We start from the raw sequence: 25,587 nt of genomic DNA, 5'->3' as shown, positions 1-25,587 counted from the left end.
TATACAGGCATGAAACTGGAGCACCTCCATACCTGTCTCTCCACTCAGGATATTCTTGGACCTCACAGCTTGGTAAGGAGACACAAAGAGATTTTTGCTTTTGTTAGTAATTTTCCAGTAAGTAGAGAGGATAAAGGCTCATCATATGCCCTGGCTGTGGTATTCCCTTTGAGCTGTCAGCTTTTCCTTTTAGTGCCTCAGACGGGAAGGAAACACATCAGGCTTTGCTGTGCAGAATCTTTAAAAACACACTGTACACACGCACAAACACCCGCATATAATTTAGTGTCCCGTGCGTGTAAGCAAGCACACGACCACACACACATACATATGCAGAACTGTTTAATTTCCCCAGTCACAGGAGTCAAAGGCAGTAGCTAGCAGAGGAGTGGGCCAACTGGGAGCAGGTTTTCCTGAAGCTGATGGAGATCCAGACACATATTCACTCATGTGCATATTGCTTGGCTCTGGAGTGTAGTATTTCCCTCAATTTGTTTTCAGGAGTATGCCAGTCACATTTTAGAATGATTGAGTTTTACCTTTCTTCTGTTCTTATAATTGTAAAACCCAATTTCAACTTTGCAATATCACTTTATTCATGATTTTCAGTACAGCGTATTTACCAGTTTGAATACGTGTGCTCGTCTCTTCTCTTTTGTACCATTTTCACTTCCTCTTCACTAAATGCTCCACCTGATCAATGGGTGAAATCTGGATGTACGGAGGTCCAACACACAGCCTTTGATCAGCTTCGCAGACCTCGCCTACGTGTTGTAGCAGTTTAATGTCATCAGGGGCCAGTGACACAAACAAGCGGTCTGTGGGCTAATCTTGATGTTCGGTATCTTTTCATGGTTCTGCTGCTCGTGTGGAACTCCACTGTTGCTCCTTTTCCCGCTCCAACCCACTTTTCGACCAGTCAGTATTCGACCTACGCATAGCGTCATCTACATCGAGTTACGTGCTGCTGGATCCTTGGAGGACTGCACTCTGGCATGTTTGCATTCCTTGTATACCCCTTAGAGGAGGCAAACACCTACTCAAACATACACAAACACAGCACCTTAACACAATCATAACTCTGCTTTGAACTGATTTGATCATAGAGTCCTGCATGTTTGAGAAACACATTTTGTTCTGTTTCCTCCACACTTACACTAAAAATACCTTTCCACACAACTTGAAAATCACAAAAAAATGAGGCAGTTGTAGCTTATCAACTTTTTCTTAGGTCTGGACTACATTAGCAGACTAACTTTAAGTCTTAATATCCACCAAGCAACCAGCATCCCGTGTAGGGTAAGGATTGTTTTTTATTTTAGCCATGTGCCGAATATACAGATTACTAAATTCGCAGATGTTACATTTCAGTACAAAGCCGTTAAATTTCAGTTTTTTATGCAAATAAATTTAAAAAACAGATGAATGTTAGTCAAACCTGTTAAAGCCTGGCTCATGAGGCAGAGTAAACAGAAAACTTTTACATTTCTTAACATAAGGGAGGAAACAGCATCACTGACTTCATGATGTGTGTTATTTACAGTGTTATTGGTGTGTCAGTAGATGGTGTTTGAATGTTAGGTGTGTGGTGTTAATCAGGCTAAAGCTACCCAGAAAAATAACAAGGCGCTGGGCGAATGGATAGAGCGAGGTGAAACATCCACCTCTTAAGTGCTCCAAGGAGACTGGGTTAGGGGTAGACTACCTCTACCTTGAGCCCTGGATGGTCTGCCAGTGTGTTGGTGGATTTTAGGAGGTTAGGAGGTCTTTGGAGAGAGCATCTGTCCTTTGGGTCCTTTGGTTCAGGCTTGTTCTGGTGTATCCAGCAGATGCTCAGTTGAATTCTGATCTTGAAAGTTTGGAAGCGAAGCCGACGTACTGGGCTCTTTGAGACTGCTGCCATTGGGGACATGTAGGTGGTCTTCAACAAGTTGTAGTGGTACGAGTCAAAATAGTCCCTGCGAAATGAAAGACCCAAGGTATCCCCAGAGGAAAATGTTTTCATTTTTGTGTTTTATCCAAATTAATTCTTTAAAAACAGGTGAATGTTAATGAAACATGTTATGACTCATGGGGCATGGTAAATAATGGAAGAGACACAGCTTTAACTAAATCTTTCTAATTTACCAAATGAAGGAAAAAAACATAATTGACTTCATGAGGTGTGTAAGTCACAGAGTGTCAGTCAGAGTGTTTGGATGTTTGGTGTGTGGCGGTCTGTAAAATCAAAAATAACCAGGCCGAAGCGAACGAATCAAATAACAAGTGGCTGGGGGAGTGGAGAGAGCAAGTGGCTGGAACACTCTTACATGTGAGTACTCCAAGGACATTGGTTTGAGGGTAGGCTACCTCTGCCCTTAACCCTAGGTGGGATGCCACTGTTGGTGGATTTTGATGCTCAGTTGAATTATGATCTTGAAATTTTGGAAATGGGACTGATATCTTTGACTTTTTGAGGCTGCTGCCATTGGGGAGCGCCATAGTCACTGACATGCGCAATAAGGTGTAGTCCTATGAGTCTGAGTAACGTCTGCATACATTCAAAGACCCGAAGCTTCCTAAGGGAACAGTAGATTGTCTCAAGAAGAGCGACACTGTTATCTCCACCTGTCAGTGGGTTTAATATTGCAGCTGATTGCTGTCAACTAAACAAAACTAGCACACTTTGTGAAAATATCCCACAAGTATTCCTCCAAGCCTTTTTTTCTTCGTTCTTATTTCTGAATGTGTGGCAGGAGAGTAGCATGGCCACTTGGATGGGGTGTTTACAATGCAGCCATGTCTGTGTGTTTATATGCGATTATGAATCTTTTTATGTATATGAGATGTGCTCGTAGTACGGTGGGAATGTGTTTGTGCCCGAGTGTTTGTGTTTGTGAGCGCGTAGTGTTATCAATCCAGACCAGACGACAGAAGCCCTTTAGTGGAGAGTTAGTTCAGTTTAGCATGAAGATGAGGTTTGGAGGCTTGTGTGTGCCAGTGTTACTTTTCCCGTGTGTATGTGTGTCACTGACTGTGTGTGTGCATATTTAGGTTATTTGTGTGTGTGTGTGTGTGTGTGGTCTTTGATGTCAGCTGGTGGCTGCTGCTGTTTGCAGTGTTAGGTAATCACAAAACACAATCATTCTGATCTATTCCTGAACCTCTGCCATTATATATAGCATTCTCCTTATCCACCCACAAACCCTCTACATTTTTCTCTCTCTCTCTCTCATACACACACTAATTTTGTCTTTTTTTCCCTCTATTTTCCATCTCTCCTCTGCTCTGCCACTCCTCATCTCTGTCCTCCATCTCCTACTCCCACACTCTCTCTATCTCTGTGTTTTGTTATGTTTTGCTGCTCTGTGTTGTGTGTCTCCGGGCTCAGGACATTTTTCTTGTCATCTCTCTTTTCCTCCCGTTCCCTCAACCGCTGCCCCTGAGCCCCACGCACACCCCACTGCTAACGCCCCTCCCACTACCCACCCTTTCTGCCCCGTTTCTCCCTAGTCACCTTCCAACATCTCCTCTCTACCCTTCCCGTCCTCCTCTTCCCCTCCTTTTTTGCCTTCCATCACATATGTGCACGCTGTCAGAGGGGGAGTATATTGATTGCACGCTTGGCTGACAGTCACACTAATGGACAACTTAGTGTGTGTGTGTGTGTGTGTGTGTGTGTGTGTGTGTGTGTGTGTGTGTGTGTGTGTGTAGTTTAGAGGGGGTGTTTAAACAGCAGTCTTGGCAATAACTCACCTGACCAAGCGAATGGCCATCGGGCAGGCAGGTGGACTGAGCAGTGCCGCAGCACACGGTGTGGCTTGACAGGCTGCATTTGAAAGCAAGTGAGCCAAATGTAGGGCAACTTTCAAATCACACCCTAGTTCTTCTTCTTCGGGGGGAATTTGTTTTTGACCAGACGCGCCAACGTGAACACACTGGCAATAAAACAGACGAGTAAATTCAGGAACTGCAGCAACCCGTCTTCCCTGGTGTCATTTTATATTGTTTTACATTTATCTCAGACATGCAGGATATCAAAAGTGCCGTTTTCAAAAGCACAGTGCAGTTTGTTTTTGCCAGATTCTGAGCCATGCTCCGCTATAATCACCACTGCAGCATGGACAGCAACAAAGTGTAAGACGTACAATGCAGTTAAAATGCTACTATGGGCAATTCAATTAAAAGTATCTCTTTTCCATCGCCTATAACAGTGTTCGGTGGTGTTTTGTGTCCACTCTTTTATGGATTATTATGGAAACAGAGAGTGGGTTTATTTTCTCTCTGGCAGTTTTTGGACATGGCCATGATGATTGCAGAGCCTAATGCAGCAGCAGCTGCTTTGACAGTAGAAAAGCTTTTGATATATGGTGCTGATCTAATAGAGAGAGAGACTGTGACATTTGTGTTCTGCACAGACACGAATACTGCACATGCATAACTCTAACTGTGCTATGAGCCCTGCATGCAAGCAGCGTAATTATATGATTTCTTTACATACTAGCAAAATGCATGCATCATTACTAACAAACCGCATGTACGTGTTATCATAATTGCCGCTGGCATAGCGTGGAGCACGTACGATGCATAAATACTGTCAATTAAATTATATTGTGGGACTGTGCGTTAGAGCACATATTACATCACTTTCATCCTCATACCTCATGCTTTTAATTCATGTCATTTAATTTGTATTCAAACGTGGGAAGATACAGCTGTTAGGCGTGACAGCGGTGATAGTACACCACGAGTAGTAATTCAGATAAATAAGCAATTGAGTAAACACATTTCTCATGCATAATTAAGTTTAACCTGACCTAGATCAAGTAACATGAATGAGTGATTCTAATTTGAGTTGCCAGTTGTAAACCTTATAAACAATGAATGTGGACATTCATAATTCTGTAGTAAGCTGTGGAACTTCTAATGCTAATGTACCATGGGCTAACTTAATGTATTATGCATCCACTCACCAGTGCCTGGTACTGATTTACTGAACAATGGAGCAAACAAATGCTAATCCCGCATTAAATATGGTGCTCTTGCATAAATATCCTAACCGACATTGCTTTTAGCATATGCTATGATCTATTAGCATAGAGGGATAACCAACAATTTAGCATGAGAAAGCTGAGCAGAATGTAGTGCAGCGCTGTTTGACCACTGAATGACAAAATGAATCACTTAATTAACCTTGTGAAGGTTACACTCTGGTCATGGAGACACTTGCACAAACACACAGTCTGAATGTGACCTGCATTTCTGCTGCAGATAAGCACAGAGGCGCTTTCTTTTCTTTGTGTATTCTCTGGCTGGATTCAGAGGCAGCCACTCTGCTGTGGAGATGGTTTGAAGAGCAAATTCGTCCCGCTGGTGAGGCACATTAAATATTAACTTAAAGACAGAACCCATGTCCAAATATTGAGAAATTATTCATCATTTGTAAGATATGTTTTTGATCATGTGAGCTGTTGTTCTGCGTCAGACCTCTGGCCTCTTGTGCTTTCCATCTGACCTTGATTAGAATCCCATTATACCCATGTTTAGATGAAATATGCATTGAAGTTAGCAGTTTGCTTCTCCAAAACACATTCTCAGCAGCCAAAAACATCGATAACAGATTCATCTGGCATTCTATCTGACCACGAGGCACATAAATAAAAAAAGCCTTTTTACAGCAGTGTTATGTTTTTGATTTCTAAATAGAATTTTTTTTTTTCTGCTGTTGATCATAGACTTCACTTTTTCCGGTGAAGAGGTTATGTGATTGGTGCTGTTTGTCTGTTTGTTGACAGGATTACTTAAAGGTACAGTCGTTTGTTTTGTGATGTTATTTGAGAGAATAAAAGAATAATGTATTCATAAACAGACATGGACTAGCGTGCAATGACATCTACCAACAAATTGATGCATTCTATCAACTTAGAATGAATCCATTAATCCATAAAAAAATCTCCATAATTGGGGATTGTGAAATTGTGAAAGCTGCCACGTTGCCATATTGCGGCGCCACCTTGAATACAGTGGCTGAGATGGATATCGACATCTCGCCTAATCGTGTTTTACGTGTGTTGCTAGAGACCAGCCATATACATAGTACACCAAAGCTGCAGCAGACGTCCAGAGATAAGAGAACTCAAAGGTGTTAGTGTGCTGTGGAGGGACATTAAAATTCATGCCTGCATCTTCAGACCTAAGATATGAATGATCATACCTACAGGGAGTGCAGAATTATTAGGCAAGTTGTATTTTTGAGGAATAATTTTATTATTGAACAACAACCATGTTCTCAATGAACCCAAAAAACTCATTAATATCAAAGCTGAATGTTTTTGGAAGTAGTTTTTAGTTTGTTTTTAGTTTTAGCTATTTTAGGGGGATATCTGTGTGTGCAGGACTATTACTGTGCATAATTATTAGGCAACTTAACAAAAAACCAATATATACCCATTTCAATTATTTATTTTTACCAGTGAAACCAATATAACATCTCCACATTCACAAATATACATTTCTGACATTCAAAAACAAAACAAAAACAAATCAGCGACCAATATAGCCACCTTTCTTTGCAAGGACACTCAAAAGCCTGCCATCCATGGATTCTGTCAGTGTTTTGATCTGTTCACCATCAACATTGCGTGCAGCAGCAACCACAGCCTCCCAGACACTGTTCAGAGAGGTGTACTGTTTTCCCTCCTTGTAAATCTCACATTTGATGATGGACCACAGGTTCTCAATGGGGTTCAGATCAGGTGAACAAGGAGGCCATGTCATTAGTTTTTCTTCTTTTATACTCTTTCTTGCCAGCCACGCTGTGGAGTACTTGGACGCGTGTGATGGAGCATTGTCCTGCATGAAAATCATGTTTTTCTTGAAGGATGCAGACTTCTTCCTGTACCACTGCTTGAAGAAGGTGTCTTCCAGAAACTGGCAGTAGGACTGGGAGTTGAGCTTGACTCCATCCTCAACCCGAAAAGGCCCCACAAGCTCATCTTTGATGATACCAGCCCAAACCAGTACTCCACCTCCACCTTGCTGGCGTCTGAGTCGGACTGGAGCTCTCTGCCCTTTACCAATCCAGCCACGGGCCCATCCATCTGGCCCATCAAGACTCACTCTCATTTCATCAGTCCATAAAACCTTAGAAAAACCAGTCTTGAGATATTTCTTGGCCCAGTCTTGACGTTTCAGCTTGTGTGTCTTGTTCAGTGGTGCTCGTCTTTCAGCCTTTCTTACCTTGGCCATGTCTCTGAGTATTGCACACCTTGTGCTTTTGGGCACTCCAGTGATGTTGCAGCTCTGAAATATGGCCAAACTGGTGGCAAGTGGCATGTTGGCAGCTGCACGCTTGACTTTTCTCAGTTCATGGGCAGTTATTTTGCGCCTTGGTTTTTCCACACGCTTCTTGTGACCCTGTTGACTATTTTGAATGAAACGCTTGATTGTTCGATGATCACGCTTCAGAAGCTTTGCAATTTTGAGACTGCTGCATCCCTCTGCAAGATATCTCACTATTTTTGACTTTTCTGAGCCTGTCAAGTCCTTCTTTTGACCCATTTTGCCAAAGGAAAGGACGTTGCCTAATAATTATGCACACCTGATATAGGGTGTTGATGTCATTAGACCACACCCCTTCTCATTACAGAGATGCACATCACCTAATATGCTTAATTGGTAGTAGGCTTTCGAGCCTATACAGCTTGGAGTAAGACAACATGCATGAAGAGGATGATGTGGACAAAATACTCATTTGCCTAATAATTCTGCACTCCCTGTATATTTTATTTTCAGAAAAGGGGCCGCCATTACCAATGAGGTGAAAACACGAAGGAAAGAGACAACGCTACTGACATCGTATTAAAATGTCATCCTCTTCCACCTCACCTCAAGCCTCTCCTGACTTGGCATCAGGGCTCTAACACATGAAAATGAGCATACCCATATGGAAAAGATATATATATAAATATATAAGTTTGTATCTGTCTTGTATGAAAAGCATACGAGAGTGAAAACACATATAAGATCCCTTGAAAAATTATATAATGAAACTTGTATGTTTTGGATACTTACTAAAAAAATATATGAAAGTAATGAGAAAGTGGCCACTTTCATGAGTAAATCATATATGGTTTTACTATTTCTTTTCCATATGGGTAAACACTATTTATGCACACTAATTTCCAATGTTGTTACTTATTGACAACAGATTAGACATGACCCTCCCCTCAGTTGTTGCTGAACAACAGCAACGCCTGGTTATAAGCTAACATTATGCCAGCTGATGTTAGTCTTAAGTGTCCTAAAATGACACTTAAGACAATAAAACAAATGGCAGCCAGAGTTGTTTGTCCTATAGCAGTCACCAGTATATAGGATTGAACTCTTGAATTAAGGCTAAGAAAACAGAACAGTTGAATGCAATCTGCAATCTAGTGAAAATTTAGACGTGAAGTCCTGGTTGTCTATTAGCAACCAGGACTTTTAGAACGATTATTCACTTACTTCTTTATTACTGTTGGTTGCAATGTTGCCTCATAGCAAGAAGGTCTATGGTCCGTATCCACCAGCTGGCTGGGGCCTTTCTATGAGTCTTTCTGGAGTTTGCATGTCTATGTGGGTTCTTTTTGAGTGCTCTGGCTTACCCCGATAGTCCAAAGAAATCCCTGTTAGTTTAAATGGTGACTGTAAATTAGTTGTAGTTGTGAATACAAGTGTGATTGGTCTGTCTTAGCTCTGGTGTACCTCCCTGTGGACAGGGTCAGGTGGGAGTTGCTGGTTCAGAGAATATTACAAGATAAAATAGGAAACAGAATGAGACATTTTGCATCCTATCTTTGCAAATTACATTAAGAAGAAGAAAAACTGGGAACCATGGCCCTGATGCTCTCAAGAAAACATCACAAGCTAATTCAGCTCTACGTACTGTTTCCTTGCAGATCTAGAGACTCAATTTGTGCATGCTGTGGAGGCATTTTTAGCCTTGGTGGAAATTACTTTTTCCTACTGCTAATATTTATTTCATCATATAATTAATATATAGAACATATTATATTTGTTTAACTAAAAACCTTGCATTGCCTCAAATACTTTGCACATTTATTATGTAACACTGCTGAAACCTGATGCCTAAAAAGCTGTTTCCAACGCACCGTAGCACACAACATAAGTGGATGAATCCTCAAAATATCTTCACTTTTGCTCTGAGTGTGGCGTCCTTTTTTGTTTCCCAGCTGGGTCTGAGAGGTACTGAAAATGCCTCCTGCTTGGGGCATCTGAAAACAAAGTGCAGAATGCTGCAGTCGGTAATGCATTTAGCACAGATGGATACACAAATAAAGAGCTGTTTATGCAAAACGGATGCACACCAATGTTTTGAAAGTGTCCAGTCACTCCATATTTCAGTATTTTGCTGAATCTCGCCGCCTCCCCCCTCTCCCCCCCTCTCCCCCTCCCCAGTCAGTTCCTGTCAGACCTAATAGTGTGATGTCTCGTCTTGAATGGAGATGACCAATTTTAGACTCAGTCATGGGTGTTAGAATCGTACAACATGTTCAGGACACTCACAATACATTCAGGCAAAAAGATTATTATTAGGAGAATCAAATTTTTATAAATATCGACCATTAGCCCCCGGTTAGACCACAAATTTGAAAACGTAATTACATGCCTAATTCAATGCGATTATTATGTATTGCAGATGATTAACCAGCTCAGCAATATCAATCCGAGCAATTCACATAATACCAAGTTTCAATTCATATTGAACAATTAGAATCTGGAGCAAGTAGTCATAGTACATACACAGCCTCAGGATTAGCATAATAAAATATGGTCAGATGAAAGCAGTTTTTATGGTCAGTAAGTACACATATTAATGTATTTATGGGCTGTTAGGCTTGTAGAATAAAATAACAAAAAAAAGGGTAAAATCACTTGATTAAAAGGATAATTTATGGCGCAAACTGAATACTGAAAAGTCATTATTTTTTGTGTTGCCTCCTCCAGCTACATAGCATTTTCTATGCCACAATCTGACAAAGGACATTATTATTAAAAAGTATTTTCCTGGCATTTCCACTGTTCTGGCTGCAGAAAGAAAGACAACATGGGAGAGAAGGAATAACATCACTCAAGGTCAGGAGCTCTATCCATACCCATGTGTTTTCCAGCAGGAGACACGATGAAAAAAAGTCCCTCAGGGCTTCATTGTGTTATCCAATCGCTTCTGTGACCTTTTTAAAATGGATGGTGCAGTTTTTTTTCTTTTAAATGAAATGGCTCATAAAGAACTTGATCAATTATGTAATCCAATACAGCCACCAGCTTTTTTTCAGTTATCTAAGCACATTTGGGGATAAAAAGTTGAGTCATTTCATTTTTGCCTTTATTTCAGAGGTGGTATTTTTAGACTCAGGTTTTGGCGACAGCGAGATTTTTCCCACTTTGGTAACACTAAGGCCACAGTCAGTATTATCTTTTAAGGCGCAGACTTCAGATTGTCGTTGAGTCAACACAGATTGGCGATGTCTCGAGTCGCATGGCATTATTCACGGCTTATATTCACCATCTGGCGCTAATGCAAAGTTCTCAGCTATTTTAGCAGCAGCTTCAAAAGTAAAAAATGTATTTTTCATTCACTTATCCTCAGGCACAAACTCTCAACGCAACTCGAAAACAATGTCGGACAGAAAAGAAAATCATGAAGATAAGACGACAGATAATTACTGCATTTGTCTTTGTTAAATCTGATTATTTTTTATTCATAGCGCAGTGCCTGCTTCTAAATATATTAAAATAATGAGCTAAACAAGTAAATATGTGGCGAAACAAAAAAAGCTTTGATTCTACAAGGATGTGGAGCTGGTTGGGAAGTACTAGGACAAATGGAAGTTTCTGATTAATTGCCGTTCTTGCGCTCTTGCTAAATTGAAAGTCTTCCCCTTCTGTGATCGTTTAAACGATCAAGTCAAAGGCTGTAAAATGTTAAATGTCACAGGAAGACATTTCATGGAAACCGAAGATGTTTTTACATTGCCTTACAGGCTGTTTGAAAGTCTTTCATAATACCAGCAGTGATTAAAAAAATGCCCTTCATCTAACTTTGAGATGATTCAAGTCTTGTTCATTTATTACAAGTCCAGGCACATGCTTCTTTTTTCCTGGGCAAAGAAATAAAATTCTCACAGATTTCTTTGTAAAATGCTTTAAATGAAAGAGGTGGCTGAAAAAGCATGATGTAAGAGTTTGCTTTCTTACAGGATTTTAACCCTGGCGTTCCACATCGATACTTGGACCTTGTAAGAGAGCACGATCATTCCTGTCCTGAATGGGAACACTGGCTTGCCCTACATATGTGGGTATTTGCATAGTTACTTTGCATAGATGCAAGTGAATCCTTTTCAGATCCTGAACCGAGTCTGCGAAGTGCAGTCAGAGAGAATTTGTCTCTTGCCCGGGGCAGCTGAAAAACAAACCAAATTTGAGCATGCTGCTTTCTGCAGAGCAAATTAGTACAGACGAAAACACAAACCAGAAGCCCCACATGTAAACTTGAATCACAAGAGCACTTTTGCAGCACTTGGTTTCCCCTTTGACTTTTCCCTCTTCTTTTTCTGTTTTAGCTTTCTCCTCTCCTCCTGGTTGCTTTCTGTCGGCGATGAGAGTACGACGGCTTGTCCTGATCTCACACGACCAATTTTAGATTTAGCTGTGTGAGACAAAATTACACAAGCATCTGAGTGGACATGCAGCAAGTCCCGGTCATATATATACTACACACACCTGAGTCGAACACAATGTGCACTCTTGTTCCTGGTCACGTACTAGAAACACATTCTTTCTGTTTCTGCCTCTCACTACTAGAGCGTAATTACTCTCTTTCTCTCTCTCACACTCTCTCTCTCTCTCTCTCTCTCACACACATGCGCACACACACAACCACACACACACACTGCAGCAGCAAAGCAAAGCCCCGCTTCACACGACCAGTGGTCTCTGACTCCCCGATCTCTCATTTACTTGTTCCATCACTTTTCCTCGCTTCTCTCTTTTCCTCTCCTTCGCACTCCCCCCCTCCTCCTCCTCTCATCCTCGACTCTGTTGCCACGGTAGCAAAACCTGACAATGAGAGAGCGAGAAACGGAGAGAGAGAGAGACAGAGACTGAATGCCATCTGAGTCATTTTATCCTCAACCTGTGTTGGATGTGTGTGTGTGTGTGCGTGAAGGTGAATGTGTTGGATGTGTTTTTGTAAATCTTGTGTGTTGTGTGTGTTTGTGCATGAGTTAGCGAGAGAGTGAGCGCGGTGCGTGGGTGTCTAAGTGGGAGAGCTGCGTGGAGTCGGTTCAGCGGTTCATCGCAGAGCTGTGGCAGTGCGATGGGCAAACGCACCACCTTTGTCTGTCTCACCGCACGTAGCCGGGCCATTTCCGATTTCTATTTCATGTTCGCCGCACGTTGTAATTTTAAAGTAATATCCTCTCAGTCAGACACACAACATTTATAACTCTGATATGCTTTTGTGATGCAACACACTTTCGCTGGCTGTACATAATGTTACATGCATCAACATCTCCGTGTTAATACGACGTCTTCGCGACACTGCATCAGCTCAACTTATGCTAAATCAGCTTTATTTGTATTAAACTGTCATGACGTACAAATATCTCAATGGGTTTACATGCTGACTGTGGTGCTCGCACAGCTCTCTAAGAAAAAAATACTACTGACACACACACACACACGCATATAGAGGGAAAAAAAAATCCTTTAGCACATGAGCAAAAAGAACAATGAAAAGAATCCTCAGGAGAAGCAATCCAAAAAAGACATCCCTCCTCCGTGGATGGCCGGCTGTGCAGTAAGGAGCAGCAGTTGTGGAAAAGGCAACTACTATAAAAATAGCACAAAATTATAACAGTTAATAAAAATTCAACGCTCAAGACATTTCTACCTCAATGATGGGGACACACTTACATAAATTCCTATAACTAAACACGTAAAATCAGTTTATGATGAAAGCGAAAAGATTTTATATCCACTCTGACGTCCACCCAATAGCCTCCACTGATTTAAACTGACAGCGCTCTATTCTTACTCAGACATTGTTCTCTTCGCAGTGCCCTGCGCAATAATATCACTCTTATACATTCCAAGGCTTTGCTCTGAACGCAAATTTTAGCTCTCCAAACAAGCCAGGGGGCGAGTGAGTTCAAGGAGAGCTCCCTAATTGTGATTAAAGTGCTGTGCTTACATAAGCCACAGTTGCAACAAGTGGGAACTGCACCGACAGCTGGATACAGTGAGCCGCGCATCTTTTTGCATCGTTTGTGGTGAAAGCAGTGAACTGAATGTCACACACACACAAACTCACGCGTGCACACATGCCTTGGCTCTGATCTGAACAGCAGGTGGTACATATGCATGCAGGAGGGCTGAAATGTAAACTTGCTGCTGGCGCATGCAAACAAATAAAACGAAGACACGCATCGGAACTCGGACAAAGAAAAAACAAATCAAATGACGCACTTACGCGTGAGCAAGCAAACACACACACACACACACACACACACACACACACACACACACACACAGAGTTTTGTTTGAGAGTTTGGGCATGTGCGTGCAGCTTTCGGGTGCCTGTGTGTACGTTTGTGCGTGACATACTCAGATGTGACAGTGTCACAGGAGCACGGTGGTTCCCCAAGCAGGCGGTGTCACCGACTGAGGGCCTCTTTGTCAAGGAGAACACTGGGAAGAATTTATCCATGTTCAATGAACAGAGAGGGAGAGAGAGGGGGGAGATGGGTGAGGGGGAAAGGAGAGGCTGTAACAGAGAAAGTGCACTGTCGAGATTGAAGAGACCGCTGAGAGCTAAGATGGGGAACGAGAAGAGAGGGGTCAGTAAAGAGACAGGGGTATAGAGTGTTCCTGAAGATGAGACAAAACAGATCGAGGCTGAGGGAGAGGAGATACAGGGATGTGGGAGAAAGCAGAGAGAGAGGAGAAGGTGAAAATGAGAGCTCAAAGTGTCTGCAGCACTGCTGAAAGAGGACAAGGTGGAGACATACGAAATATATGGAAGTATCTGAGTGACTTGCGTTGGCCACAATAGTGGAAATACCTGATGCAGTCAAGAAAGCCATGCAGTAAATCCTGCTAGTGGAATAGTGATGATGATGATGATGATGATGAGGGCTTGTTTTGCTTTCTTTTTGCCAATCTGCTTGATTATTTGTTGCCTTCACATTTAACAGAAGCTGGGGTAACATCTTCAACTTTTTCGTTTTTTCTGATCGACAGCCCAAAATCCATTTACAGTCAAAGGAAATTGCGAAAAATCAACACTCGATTTGCTGGATCCTGCAGTGGTTTGGCATTTATTCTCAGAAGGGATTATCAAGATTGATTAAAGATCTGCAGAAAATGAAGTTGCCTTTCTCAGAGACTGTCAGCACAGAATTGCCTGTCACAAATTTGGACAGTCATGTGTTAACGGTGCAGGATGAACCGTGCCCTTTCAATTGCAGCATCATGAATGGCTTTCTTACAGGAAGCTGCAGGAGTTCAGAGATTTCATCAATGCAATGACGAAATAAGTGTTTGCTTTTTAAAACCTGTAAGCCCGGTCGATCCTTCGCCTCAGACTGTGGGGTTTCAGTTGCCTTGTAAAAAAAGGGTTTTAAAGATGTTAGCAGAAGTTGATGTTTTTGCAGAAGCTCTAATGATAGGGTTGATTTAACACATTTTTTTCAGATTGCAGTTTGCAATGTTGATCTCAAATGAGAGAAACTCTTAGCATAAAACAAATATTTAGCACCGTCACTTTTATTTCTGCACTATTTCAAATTTGAATGATTTACTATAGCTGTTCATGTTATTGTGCCCACTGCCTTTGTAAGGTTTACTTTGCATTTGGAGTAGTTTTAAAATATGAGTGGAAGGCTCACTCTTTGTTATTCTGTGGCCAAACTAATATAACCTTTTATCCACCATTCTCCAATCAAGTAAACATTTTCAAAAATCAAACTTCAGATAGACGGCTCACTGGTAGGCAGCGTCACATGAATAAATCATGGTTTCTCAAAATGTTCAACTTCACCTTGAAATCTTCAGCCTAAGTTTGAAAGGAATGGCAACGATGATGTTAAAATCCTTAGAAAGAAAAGTGCATTTCTGAAAAGAGGAAGAGAGAGAAGGACAAAGCTAAGCTAGAAGAGAAAGTCAGAAATGGGGAGATTAGAGAGGTGCATCCAAGGTAAAGTGAAGGGGTCCAAAGCCAAAATGCTGAGTCAATGCGACCAAGAACATGTGCTTCTGCTTTGATATTAGATGCGACACAAAGAGCTCAAGACATAATTCTGCCAAGAGGGCCAAAGTGAAGGGTCCCTAGTACTTTTCCACCCCCACTGTACACAAACTACTCACACACACACATGCACAAAAACACACACACATTAACTAGACCGACCACTCGGCTCATTTTTGCTGTCCTGGGGTTAACGAATGCTCTGAAATGGCCTGACCGCGCTCATTCAGGCACGCTAGCCCAGCTGTCTGCAAACCGGCCGGCTCTAGTCAGCAGTGACTGTTAATTGTGAGAAAAATGAGCAAAATAGCACTTGTGTCCCATAATGGCTGGCGGTACAGTCTCCTTAAATCCACAGTCACTGAAGCCGTTCCACTTGCAAATTCAATTATAGGAATGATTCATCCTTCCATTATGATAACTGTCAGATTTTCTTGTGTCATACAAAGAGGCAGAAGGGGAAAAACAAATCATTCGCCAGCCCACCCCCTGCTGAAACCCTTCTCCTCTCCCCCCCCTCAAGCTGTATTTCTCCGTCTGATTTCTTTTTCTCTTTCTTTGCATTCCTCTATTTTCCCCCCCAACTCCTCCCCTGCTATCGCTCATCCCGCTTTCTTTGCCTTAGTCTCTGTTCATCTTCTCTTCATCTGCCTGGGGGTGCGAGGCGAGATAGCATTCCCTCGTTTTCTGATTCTCTCCATACACCCCCCCACCCGTCCCTCCCCTCTCTCCTACTCTGCCATACAACCCACCCACCCCTTCTCCCTCGTGCTCTCTCTAGATAATTAAGATCTCTGATTTTACGGTTTTCTCTTTCATAATAGGCTCTGCAGACACTATAAGCGAGCCGCCAAGTCTGCAGCATTTACACACAAACAAAAAGAAGCACACACAAATATGCATATGTTTTCAGACAGACACACACACACAGTAAGATGAATGCATGCACCAAACAACTAAATCTCCAACTGGAATGAATGTGCTCCACTCAAACTCTCCATTTTCCCCCTCTCTCTCTCTTTTATACACTGTCCTGCACACATGCACAAACACACACATGCACACAGAAAGTCAGGATATTTATATATTTTAGCTTTTGTGTATTTGTCAGCGGTGCCAGCATGTGGGGTGACTTACAGCAGGGTGCAGAATGAAAGCGAGCTAGGGGAGCTTGAAGCAGTGTTTTCTCTACAGCTCAGACTAGTCTGGCTCTGCTCGGCCCTCTTGCTGCTTCAGCTCCCTGCAGACTGACACCCGACTACTACAGGGACTCATCCATGTACTACTGTAGCAGTGGAGCTGGTACGGCCGCCAGAAACACAGCCCTCGCAAATTAAACACGGCAATAGTCTCTCAACATTTGCTCTCTATTTCTTTCTGACTGTGTGTCTCACCAAATTCCCCTCATCCTATTCTGCTGCGTTGCAGCCGCTTATTTTCTTTCGTTCACCTGCAGTGATGGAAGAGGTGCTCAGACCCAGAATTTCATGCCACAGTTATTGCGGCAAAAACCATCATAGGTAAAATGTATTGTTGCAATGATAATCAGAATTTCCTAGAAAACCATGAGTGCTAAAATACAGGTTTATACTGTTTTCTCTGGATTTCTATCGCCCGGCAGTGAATTGTATGTTGCACCTAACATTACTAACATAAAATGCACTTGAAACAATAGAAACAAAAAGAGGGATTTAAAACATGAATTTATGTGTTTGAATTAGGTGTTTATAAGTTTAAATGTATTGAATTGTTTGTATAAATGTTACTGCTGCACACCTATAAAATAGCGCTGTATAAGCTACATCCACAGTAACTAGAACTGGTGACCTTAGTTTTGATCACTGTTTTTCTCCTCTGGATTATTAAACATAAAGCTGTTTATAATGTCAGACAGTAATCAGACTTGTTGGTAATGTGACAGTGTTTCACTGCTGATTATTGACTATTGTAATATCACTCATATATTGTCAGTAAAAAACCAAAATTCTAATATGGAAAAGAAATGTAAGAAAACCTTTGGCATTTTTAACATTTAATATACAATCATGTAAGTTTTCACTGGACTCTGTGCAGGTCTTTGAAAATCTAAGTACATCCTTCTGTAGCTCTTAGAATCACTTATAGCAGCAATAGCTTGAATTCATTGTAACTATTTTTACATTAATTCAGGTCTGTGTGATTTGACGGTATCTGTTTGTGTGAGCCAAGACTTAAATTCGGCTGAGTTTTAGCTGTTACGGTCGCTCATATGACTTTAGAACATTTTGGCATTCAGAGGAGTTCGTGGTTGAATCAATGACGGTAAGGCACAGAGGTCCCGTGGCTGCAAAACAAGCCAAAATCATCAGCCCTACACAACTGTGCCTGCTAATTGGTATGAAGTGTTTTTGTTAAGGTGCTGTGTTTTGTTTCTGCCGACGGTGGTGGTGCTGTGGATTACGGTTAAACATCTTCCACTTTGGTCTTGGCTGTCCAATTGTTCCAGAAATTTTGTGGTTTGTTCAGATCCAACTTTGCAAATCTGTGCCGTGCTGCCATGTCCTTTTCAGAAAGAAGAAGCTTTATCAGGTAACCCTTCCAAACAACCACACTTGTTCAGTCTTGGTCTTATTGTACTGTCAGCTCTAACTGTTAACATGCTCACTGAGGCCTGTAGAGTCTGAGCTGTAGCTTTTGGGCTTTTTTGCTGTTTCTCTGAAGATTGCACATTATGACCTTGGAGTGAATTTTCTGTGATGTCCACTCTCTTTAAGATTGTGGCTCTGTGTTAACACTCACCTGAATGCTTTGATCGGTGACAAAGGGCTGCTGCTTACTATCCTAATTCCTGTAGACTCAATAAGAGTGTACTTAGTTTGCTACAGAACTGCAGCTATGAAATTTTTTATTTTTCACGACTGGCCTCTTCGTCTTTTTTATCTTTCAGTCACTCCCTTTAGAGGTCCCCACAGTAGGGTGCCTTCATCTCACCCTATCACTAGCATGCTCTTCTGTCACATCAACCCTCTGAATGTCCTTCTTCATTACATCCATGAATCTTCTTGGTGGTTTAGCATTACCATCCAGTAAATCTTTTCTTGTTATCTTTCTGTCTTTTTTACACAACTGTAATTCTAAAAATAAACATTTTGCTGTATAAAAAACTAGCAAAAAAGAGGCTGCATTAGTGGTACATGAGACATATGACTCTTTGTCGTTTTTTTCTACTTCTTTTGTCTTTGGGAAATAGTAACCATATGCAAAAATGACCTTTTATGTATGATAGAATATATTTTATTATATGCACCACATTAGAGACTAGTTTTTGACATACAGTGTGAGTAGAATTTTAATGGTGCGGTTAGGTGAGATAATTAAAAATACCCACTTTAATGTTGGGAGCTTATTCTACAGCAATGAGTCATATTTGTTTTACAGTGTGTTACACATTTTGTTTGATAATTATATTCCTTAAAAACAAACTATTTGATGTCAAACACATGTAGTGAAAGGAAAAACACACATTTCCCTTTAAATATAGTGCAAGTATGAAGTAACTTAGATTAAAAAATACTTGAGAAAATTGGAAGTACTTCAGATTGATACCTGAGTACAGTCCTTGAGGAAATATACTTTTTCACCGCTGCCTTTCTGTCTCTATACTCCTCTGCGTCTCCTCCTGCAGAGACACTTTCCAATCTCTTCTCTCTGTATTCAATTTTGCTCTTTTATTCCCTCATCGTCACAAGCCTATTCCCTCGGTTTGATTTTTTTCTCTTATTCTCCTCTTATTCTACTTCTATCGCAGATTTCCATCTTCTTCCTCACTCCCACTATTCCTCTCCTTGGAGTACAGAAACTATAATCTTCTCTGTCCAATGCTGTCAATAGCTCTCAATAACAATGAAATAGCACCAGTTCCTCCCCATCACTGATGAAGGCATAGCCTCAGTTCGGATCTTATTCGTCATCAGGGCAATCTGCTTCTTGGTAATAGCCAATCAAATGGCTCCTGTGAAATGCAGCGCTCCCATGATAGGTTCCCCATTGTTTTGATTGACTGCACCTGAGGGCCCGCCACTTCGGCTGGCCTCGATCAATACCCCATCACGCACACGAGGAAAGCGCACGCTCATACTTGCACTGGAATAAACACAGGGACACGCACACGTGCACACACACAATTTGGTGAAGAGTAAATTGAGAAGGAAACCACTGGTACGGCAAGCAAACAGAATACAATAGTAAAAGCCAGCAAAATGGAGTACTTGCAGCACCACACACAGTTGCGTTACAGCAGTGTGCCACGCTGAGCTCGTTGTGCGCTCAACTTTGAATTCGTGCACACAAACATGATGACAAGGAGGAACTTTAAACTGTTGGTGAACTACTTACTAGTTTCCATCTTTGCCGTGACAAACTGTGTTGAACAGGAATGATTTATGGAAAACAATGAGATGGAAAATTGCTCCCATATTGTGCCTCTTATTCTATGTTGTGTCACACATACAGATGGCCTCGCATAAGCTCTGCCTCTGTTCACTTTGAACTACAGCGACCATAATGAGAGCGGCACAGCCATCTGCACGGTATGGTGTATGTTATTAGTATTACAAACATGTTGACGCGCACATTTGCCCACCCTTCGATTGCGAGACATGTAAAGTCAGGCAGGATGAATGGGAGGTCGGTTATTGCATAAAGAGCAAAGAAAAGGCAGAGGAAAGGGGAAGTGTGGCTGGTTCAGAAGACTGTGAAGATAGATTCAAAGCAGAGGGTTGCAGATTTTTTTGATGTTCTTTAAACATCAAAGTCAAACGAGTGTTGGAAAGGTGAGTGAGGTAAAAAAACAAAGATAACATGGACATCTCAAAGTGAATATGGCTATTAAAAAAAAGGACAGAGGGTGGAGGCGTTTTTATTCAACAAAGACAATCCTCGTGATCTGTGTCTTTGATGCAGACACAGTGTATGCTCCAATAATACCAGCTCACCCCTGCATGCATTCGTCAGGGTCTCAGGTCAGCCCCTATGAATCCATCAGCCCCCGTTCTCAGCTGCAAGGGTCAATTCAAGGTCCTGAACCTGAGTGTCCCTGCTGTCTGTCAAGACCTCAGACCAGTGAACGAGATGCTTGAAACAATCCCAAGTCAACACCCTCTACCACCATAACCTCCTCACCAACACCCCCCTCCCCCTCCCCCTAGCCTGGCTGTCACACAGCACTCCTTCCCCTCTCCTCTGTCTTCATCCCTCCCTTCATCTCTCCATTCTTTCACACCGCCTTGTCATGTTGTCAGTCAGAGCAAGGATGTGTCACTCCTGGAGAGAGCTGCTTAGCACCACTGGAGCTCAGCTGAGCTCCGTTTCTTTCTTTGTGTTTGTGTGTCTGTTTGAAGGTTGTGATGGAGGTTAGGTTACAAAAAAAACACGTAAATGCGTATCTTGTGTAGTGGGGGTGTAAGGAATATACATACACTGTTCAAGGCAGTTGTCTTTGTCATGAACTCTGTGTTTCTAGCGTATTGACATATCTGTGTGTTTGCATTTGTTTGCGCTTGTGTATATATGTGTGTATGTACAATAAGGATGTGCATGACTGACTGCGTGACATCTTGCGTGTCAGCTGTGATGTTTTCTTTGAACTGCCTCTGGAGATCCCTTCAAGGATGCATCCTGTCACTTCTAAACGGCAGCCTTTCCACAGGAGACGTGAATAGAGCTGTGTGTACTGTATTTTATGATTAGACAGGCTGTATGCATAGGACTGGGCTGCCTTGTGAAGTGACAGTGAACATCTTCATAGCTGATTTTTTATTGTATGTGCTGTCGAATTACAGGTGCTTCCACTCCGTGGGAATCTGACAGTGCAAATTGAAGATGAGCTAAATCATGACAATTTGAAGAGAGACCTCTTTAAAGCCAGGACAGTGATTTTTTTTTTTGTGAAGTAACATGTCGTGTATTCCTCCGCTCCTGCAGGTGGCGGTACAGGCAGCCAGCAGACCATTCTCCATGAGGAGCAGTAGAAGATGCCGGCTCTGCCAGCACTGCTGCTGTCAATACACTTCCTCTCCTTCCTGCTAGTGACCATGCCGCCACGCTCCCTCAGTCAGGCCCCTCTGCTCTCCTCTGTCCGCATGGGTGAGTGGCCACCTGTCCTGCCATATCCACATAAAGGGGTCAAACAACTCTCATCAAAGACACACTACTTCTTCTTCTTCTTCTTCTTTTTTGTTGTTCTATATTGTTGTTCTCTATATGTGGAAATTACACAAATTCTATTGTTTTCTCAGTATTTCTGAGCTATTCGAAGGATGCTGTCAATCGGCACCACACCACAACTCATCCGTGCCCAAAATTAATATCATGGCAAAAGGAAACTTCTTGAAGAGTGTTCCATCTATCTATGCATCCATGTATTCATCCATCCGGTTCAGTTCAGTTGACTTCCATTCAGTTCAATTCATGAAGTGCCAAATCGCAACAGTAGTCACTTCAAGCCATTTTTTTTATATTGTAATGTAAAGACGCCACAATAATACAGGGGAAAAAAAGACAATCAAAAAACACCCCTTTAAGCAAACACTTGGCAACAGTGGAAAGGAAAACCTAACAGGAAGAGACATCCGCTAGAACCAGGCACAGGCAGGGCAGCCATCTGTGTAGAGTTGAGGGACGAGAGAAGGGACAAAAAAACCACACCATGGAAGGGAGCCAATGATTAATAATACTAATGATTAAATGCAGAATGGTGTGTAAACACATAACGAGAGATCCATCCAATCATCCATCCATCCATCCATCTTCTTTAGTACCTACTTCCATAATGCAAGAGGAGGTATACAGCCTAGAGAAGTTCCCAGTCTATTACTGGGGCTAAAGGTGTGCCAGCATATGGTAAATGTGTAAAGTAATGTTATCATCCATGTACAAATGTGTGCTGAGGCCTTGATCCAGGTTCATAGTTAGTAAAGGTACACTTGGTTGCTTCCTTATTTCCCACAGCAGATGGATCCACATGGGCTTGGGACCAGCATTAGGAGTCCACTAACCTGTGACCCTCTGAGGCTGGCTTTGTGTCTCCCTCCAGTCTCAAACCAGGCACCACCTTGAGCCACTTAGATTTATCGTTAATAAAACAGCATCATATTCAGTGAAAAAACCCAAATGATGATAATATGTGTCCTCTCATGTAGCGCTCAGAAGCAAATCAAATAAGCACATTTCCCAAAATGTTTGATTTATGATGTTGTTTGCATCTGGCACACATACTAATCTGAACGAGGACGAGTACCTCATTCCTTTGGCAGTCGGTGGCTGTGATCCCTTTATCAGCCCCACTTGTCCACCCACTACACATTCCCACATTTACATGAGGATGGATAATATTGTTAACTCGTCTTCCAGCTTTACGCCTTGTTATGTTTTTAGCTTTCTCCTCACCTCCTCACTACTCACTCTCCCACTCTCCACTGCCCTCCATCTTCATCCATCCTCTCCTCTACTTCTCCTATCTCTCCCTCTCTAGCTGCAATCCTGGATGACCAGTCTGTGTGTGGGCGTGGGGAGCGGCTGGCGCTGGCCCTGGCCAGGGAGAACATCAACAGCGTGATGGAGGGTCCAGCTCGAGCCCGCGTGGAGGTGGACATATATGAGCTGCAAAAAGACTCCCAGTACGACACTACAGACACCAGTGAGTGGTGTGAGAATGACCACTGTGGCAGAATCACATTCCAGCAAACACTATTGTCCACTGGGACATAATGCCCCACAGAGAGTGAAAACTGGGGATACAAGAAGGTTTTATTGGTAGTCTTTAATATTAACAGTAATAGTGACAAATAGAGAGAAGAACCAGGAGCAGCAATATTGCAGTACTTTAATTCTAAAACACTTCAGAAATGTGCTGTTATAGAGTTATAAATACATAAGATTGCATTTTCTCAAAAGCTGCCTCTTTAAAAACAATAACCTCAAATGATACATAGGGTGATAAAACACCAGCACTTTCATGCGATTAGGAGCCAGTAAGGGATTTTGCTGATTAGTTTACATGTCATTGGAGACCAGTAATGGGCCACTAAGACTGTCTCATTAAAAACAGTGGACCTGTGCCCTCCAGTAACAGCTGGCGCTGTGTGCTGTGCAGACCATGATGAAAACAAATCATCAAATACTAATACAGATCAGCAGTACAGGCAAACAGAACGCAGCAGAGAGGCTGCTTCATGAAAATTGTATTGATATAGAGAGTGTGCAAAGACAGAAGGAAGCACTGCTGAATCCAACCACTGAAGAGATAGAAACCCTGCTCCTATTCTAATCGGTCAGCGACCCTGCCACAAGCTACTGGCAAAATGTCTGTGTGTGCTTGAGAAGGGTTGTGTACATATGTGCATGCTTGAGTTGCAGGGGTGTGTGTATGTGTGTGTCCTTGACCAATGGGCAGGAGACTCTGACAGGCTTGTTTGCTCAAAGCATTTTTTGGTCTCTGGATCAGAGAGCTCGTCATCTTACGGCTACAACTGAGGCGCGCATGCACACACTCAACCCACACAGGCCTTTACACATGCATGCACACACAAACCCTCTCTGCAGACGCTTATGCACATTCACACACAGGCACAATATGAGCATATACTGTAAGCTCGCACATTGGAATCAATTAATACAACAAGCTAATACACAGTAAAGGAAAATAATCACAGTTTAGTCAGGCATTTTTGATGTGTCTGTGAATAATTTTTAGATGGATTCACAAAAACATTGTCATTAAAAAAGAGCTTAGCAGGGATTAAGAGAGAGAGTACAAAAATCTGTCAGTAGGTATTTTTTAGCCTCTCAGTGGATAGCATTCCCAGTGTTGCTTACACAATATGGACACAAGCATTGGGCTAAACCTGTTAATCTTTGAATTTAGGTGGGGTTTTTTTTTGCCACAGGTGTATAAAATCAAGCCCTAACCATGTATTCTGCCTTTACAAACATTTGTGAAAGAATGCATTGTTCTAAATGTGGTATTGTAAAGATGCTACCTTTGCAAATAGTCAATTTAGGAAATTTCTTCCCACTAAATATTCCAGGATCAGCTGTTGCAAAGTGGAAATGTTTAGGAACCACAGCAACTGAGCCACAAAGCAGCACACCACGTAAAGTTACAGGGCGGGATCGTTGAGTGCATAAAAGTCAAAAAGCTTTGCTGACTTAATAACTGCAGAGCTCCAAATGTCCTGTGGCGTTAACCATTGTCTGTCACGGTCACTGCTCAGCACAAAGTTTTGATTATAAAGGGAATGTTTAGGAAATAAGTCTAAATCTCGGCTTTGTTTCCCATATATTGAGCTATATGTTCAAAATGACATTTAAACCTCGAACAGATTAGCGAACCCTGCATTTATGTGCTCCCAGGAAATTATATATATTACACAACCATTCTCAAGCTGTTCTTTGACTTCATGTGCTTTTAACTCAGCATGTGAAAACCAAATAGAAGCTAAAATAAGATGCAGTCATTTTTATAAAAACAATATTTTAAATACACGATTCCAAGAAAATAACTACCTTGGCTGAGGTGTTGTCAAGGTTACGGCTAATAAATAACTCTTCCAACTAACCATGGTAACTTTGTATGGATGCAAAGTAAATGTTACAAGTGTATACCACACTAGAAATTAAATGTTAGCGAGAAAGTTGATATTTATTAAATTCGTTTCTTTTTTTTAGTGTCCGCAACACATTTACTCTCTTCTGCCATGTTTTTATTTATGGCTGTGCCAACTGTTCTTGTGGGTCACTCGCCACTTTAATGTTTTATGGGGTTTATGTGCAGGCATAAAATAGCAACTTTTTTTTACACTTTTGCTTTGATATCTGGGCTCATTCTGGGAACTCATCAGCTAGTCTGCCTATGTAGTCTCAGGGAATGATTGCCATTCCCGCTGTGAGGATAGCGGATAGTTTGAGACTTCCTTTTTATATGTGGTGGTCATTTTTTTCCTAATGCTGTATCCCATAGTGTAGTGGTTTACGGTGAAAGGTCCATGGTTTCATCTTGGGAGGAGAGAAAAATCCCTTGGGAGTTGTATCAGGAGAGTCATCTGGTGTAAAAATCTGCCAAATCAAGGATGCGCAGCTACCTGCTGTGATGACCCCATGTGTGAATAAGGAAGCAGCAGAAAGTGGCTTTTAATGGAACGTTAAAGAACGTTAAAGAATCCCCAAATGATAGTTGATGGCTTTAAGATTGCTTTGCGGCAATCTTTTGTCCTCTACGCTTACTCAGACATGATTGGTAAACAATAAAAGCCAGAACGCTT

General features: G+C 41.9%; 1 protein-coding gene across 5 annotated transcripts in view; it reads left to right on the top strand.

Annotated features, from left to right (window-relative positions):
• Nucleotides 1–25,587, top strand: part of grik5 (glutamate receptor, ionotropic, kainate 5) — a 95,550-nt gene that overhangs the window by 28,804 nt on the left and 41,159 nt on the right. For all 5 annotated transcript variants that reach the window (XM_085291625.1, XM_085291623.1, XM_085291624.1 and 2 more), the window contains 2 exons: nucleotides 21,251–21,412; nucleotides 22,800–22,964. In XM_085291625.1, the coding sequence (XP_085147751.1) occupies nucleotides 21,301–21,412; nucleotides 22,800–22,964 (277 nt within the window). In that variant the 5' untranslated portion in view covers nucleotides 21,251–21,300. The remainder of the gene's footprint in view (nucleotides 1–21,250; nucleotides 21,413–22,799; nucleotides 22,965–25,587) is intronic.

Source organism: Mchenga conophoros, linkage group LG11 (genome assembly GCF_057382185.1).
Source record: "Mchenga conophoros isolate Kocher_MC1m ecotype Shallow Benthic linkage group LG11, M_conophoros_male_GT1.1, whole genome shotgun sequence".
Taxonomy (NCBI): Eukaryota; Metazoa; Chordata; class Actinopteri; order Cichliformes; family Cichlidae; genus Mchenga; species Mchenga conophoros.
The sequence above is the reverse complement of the archived record's forward strand: the minus strand, read 5'-3'. Positions and strand labels throughout refer to the sequence as shown.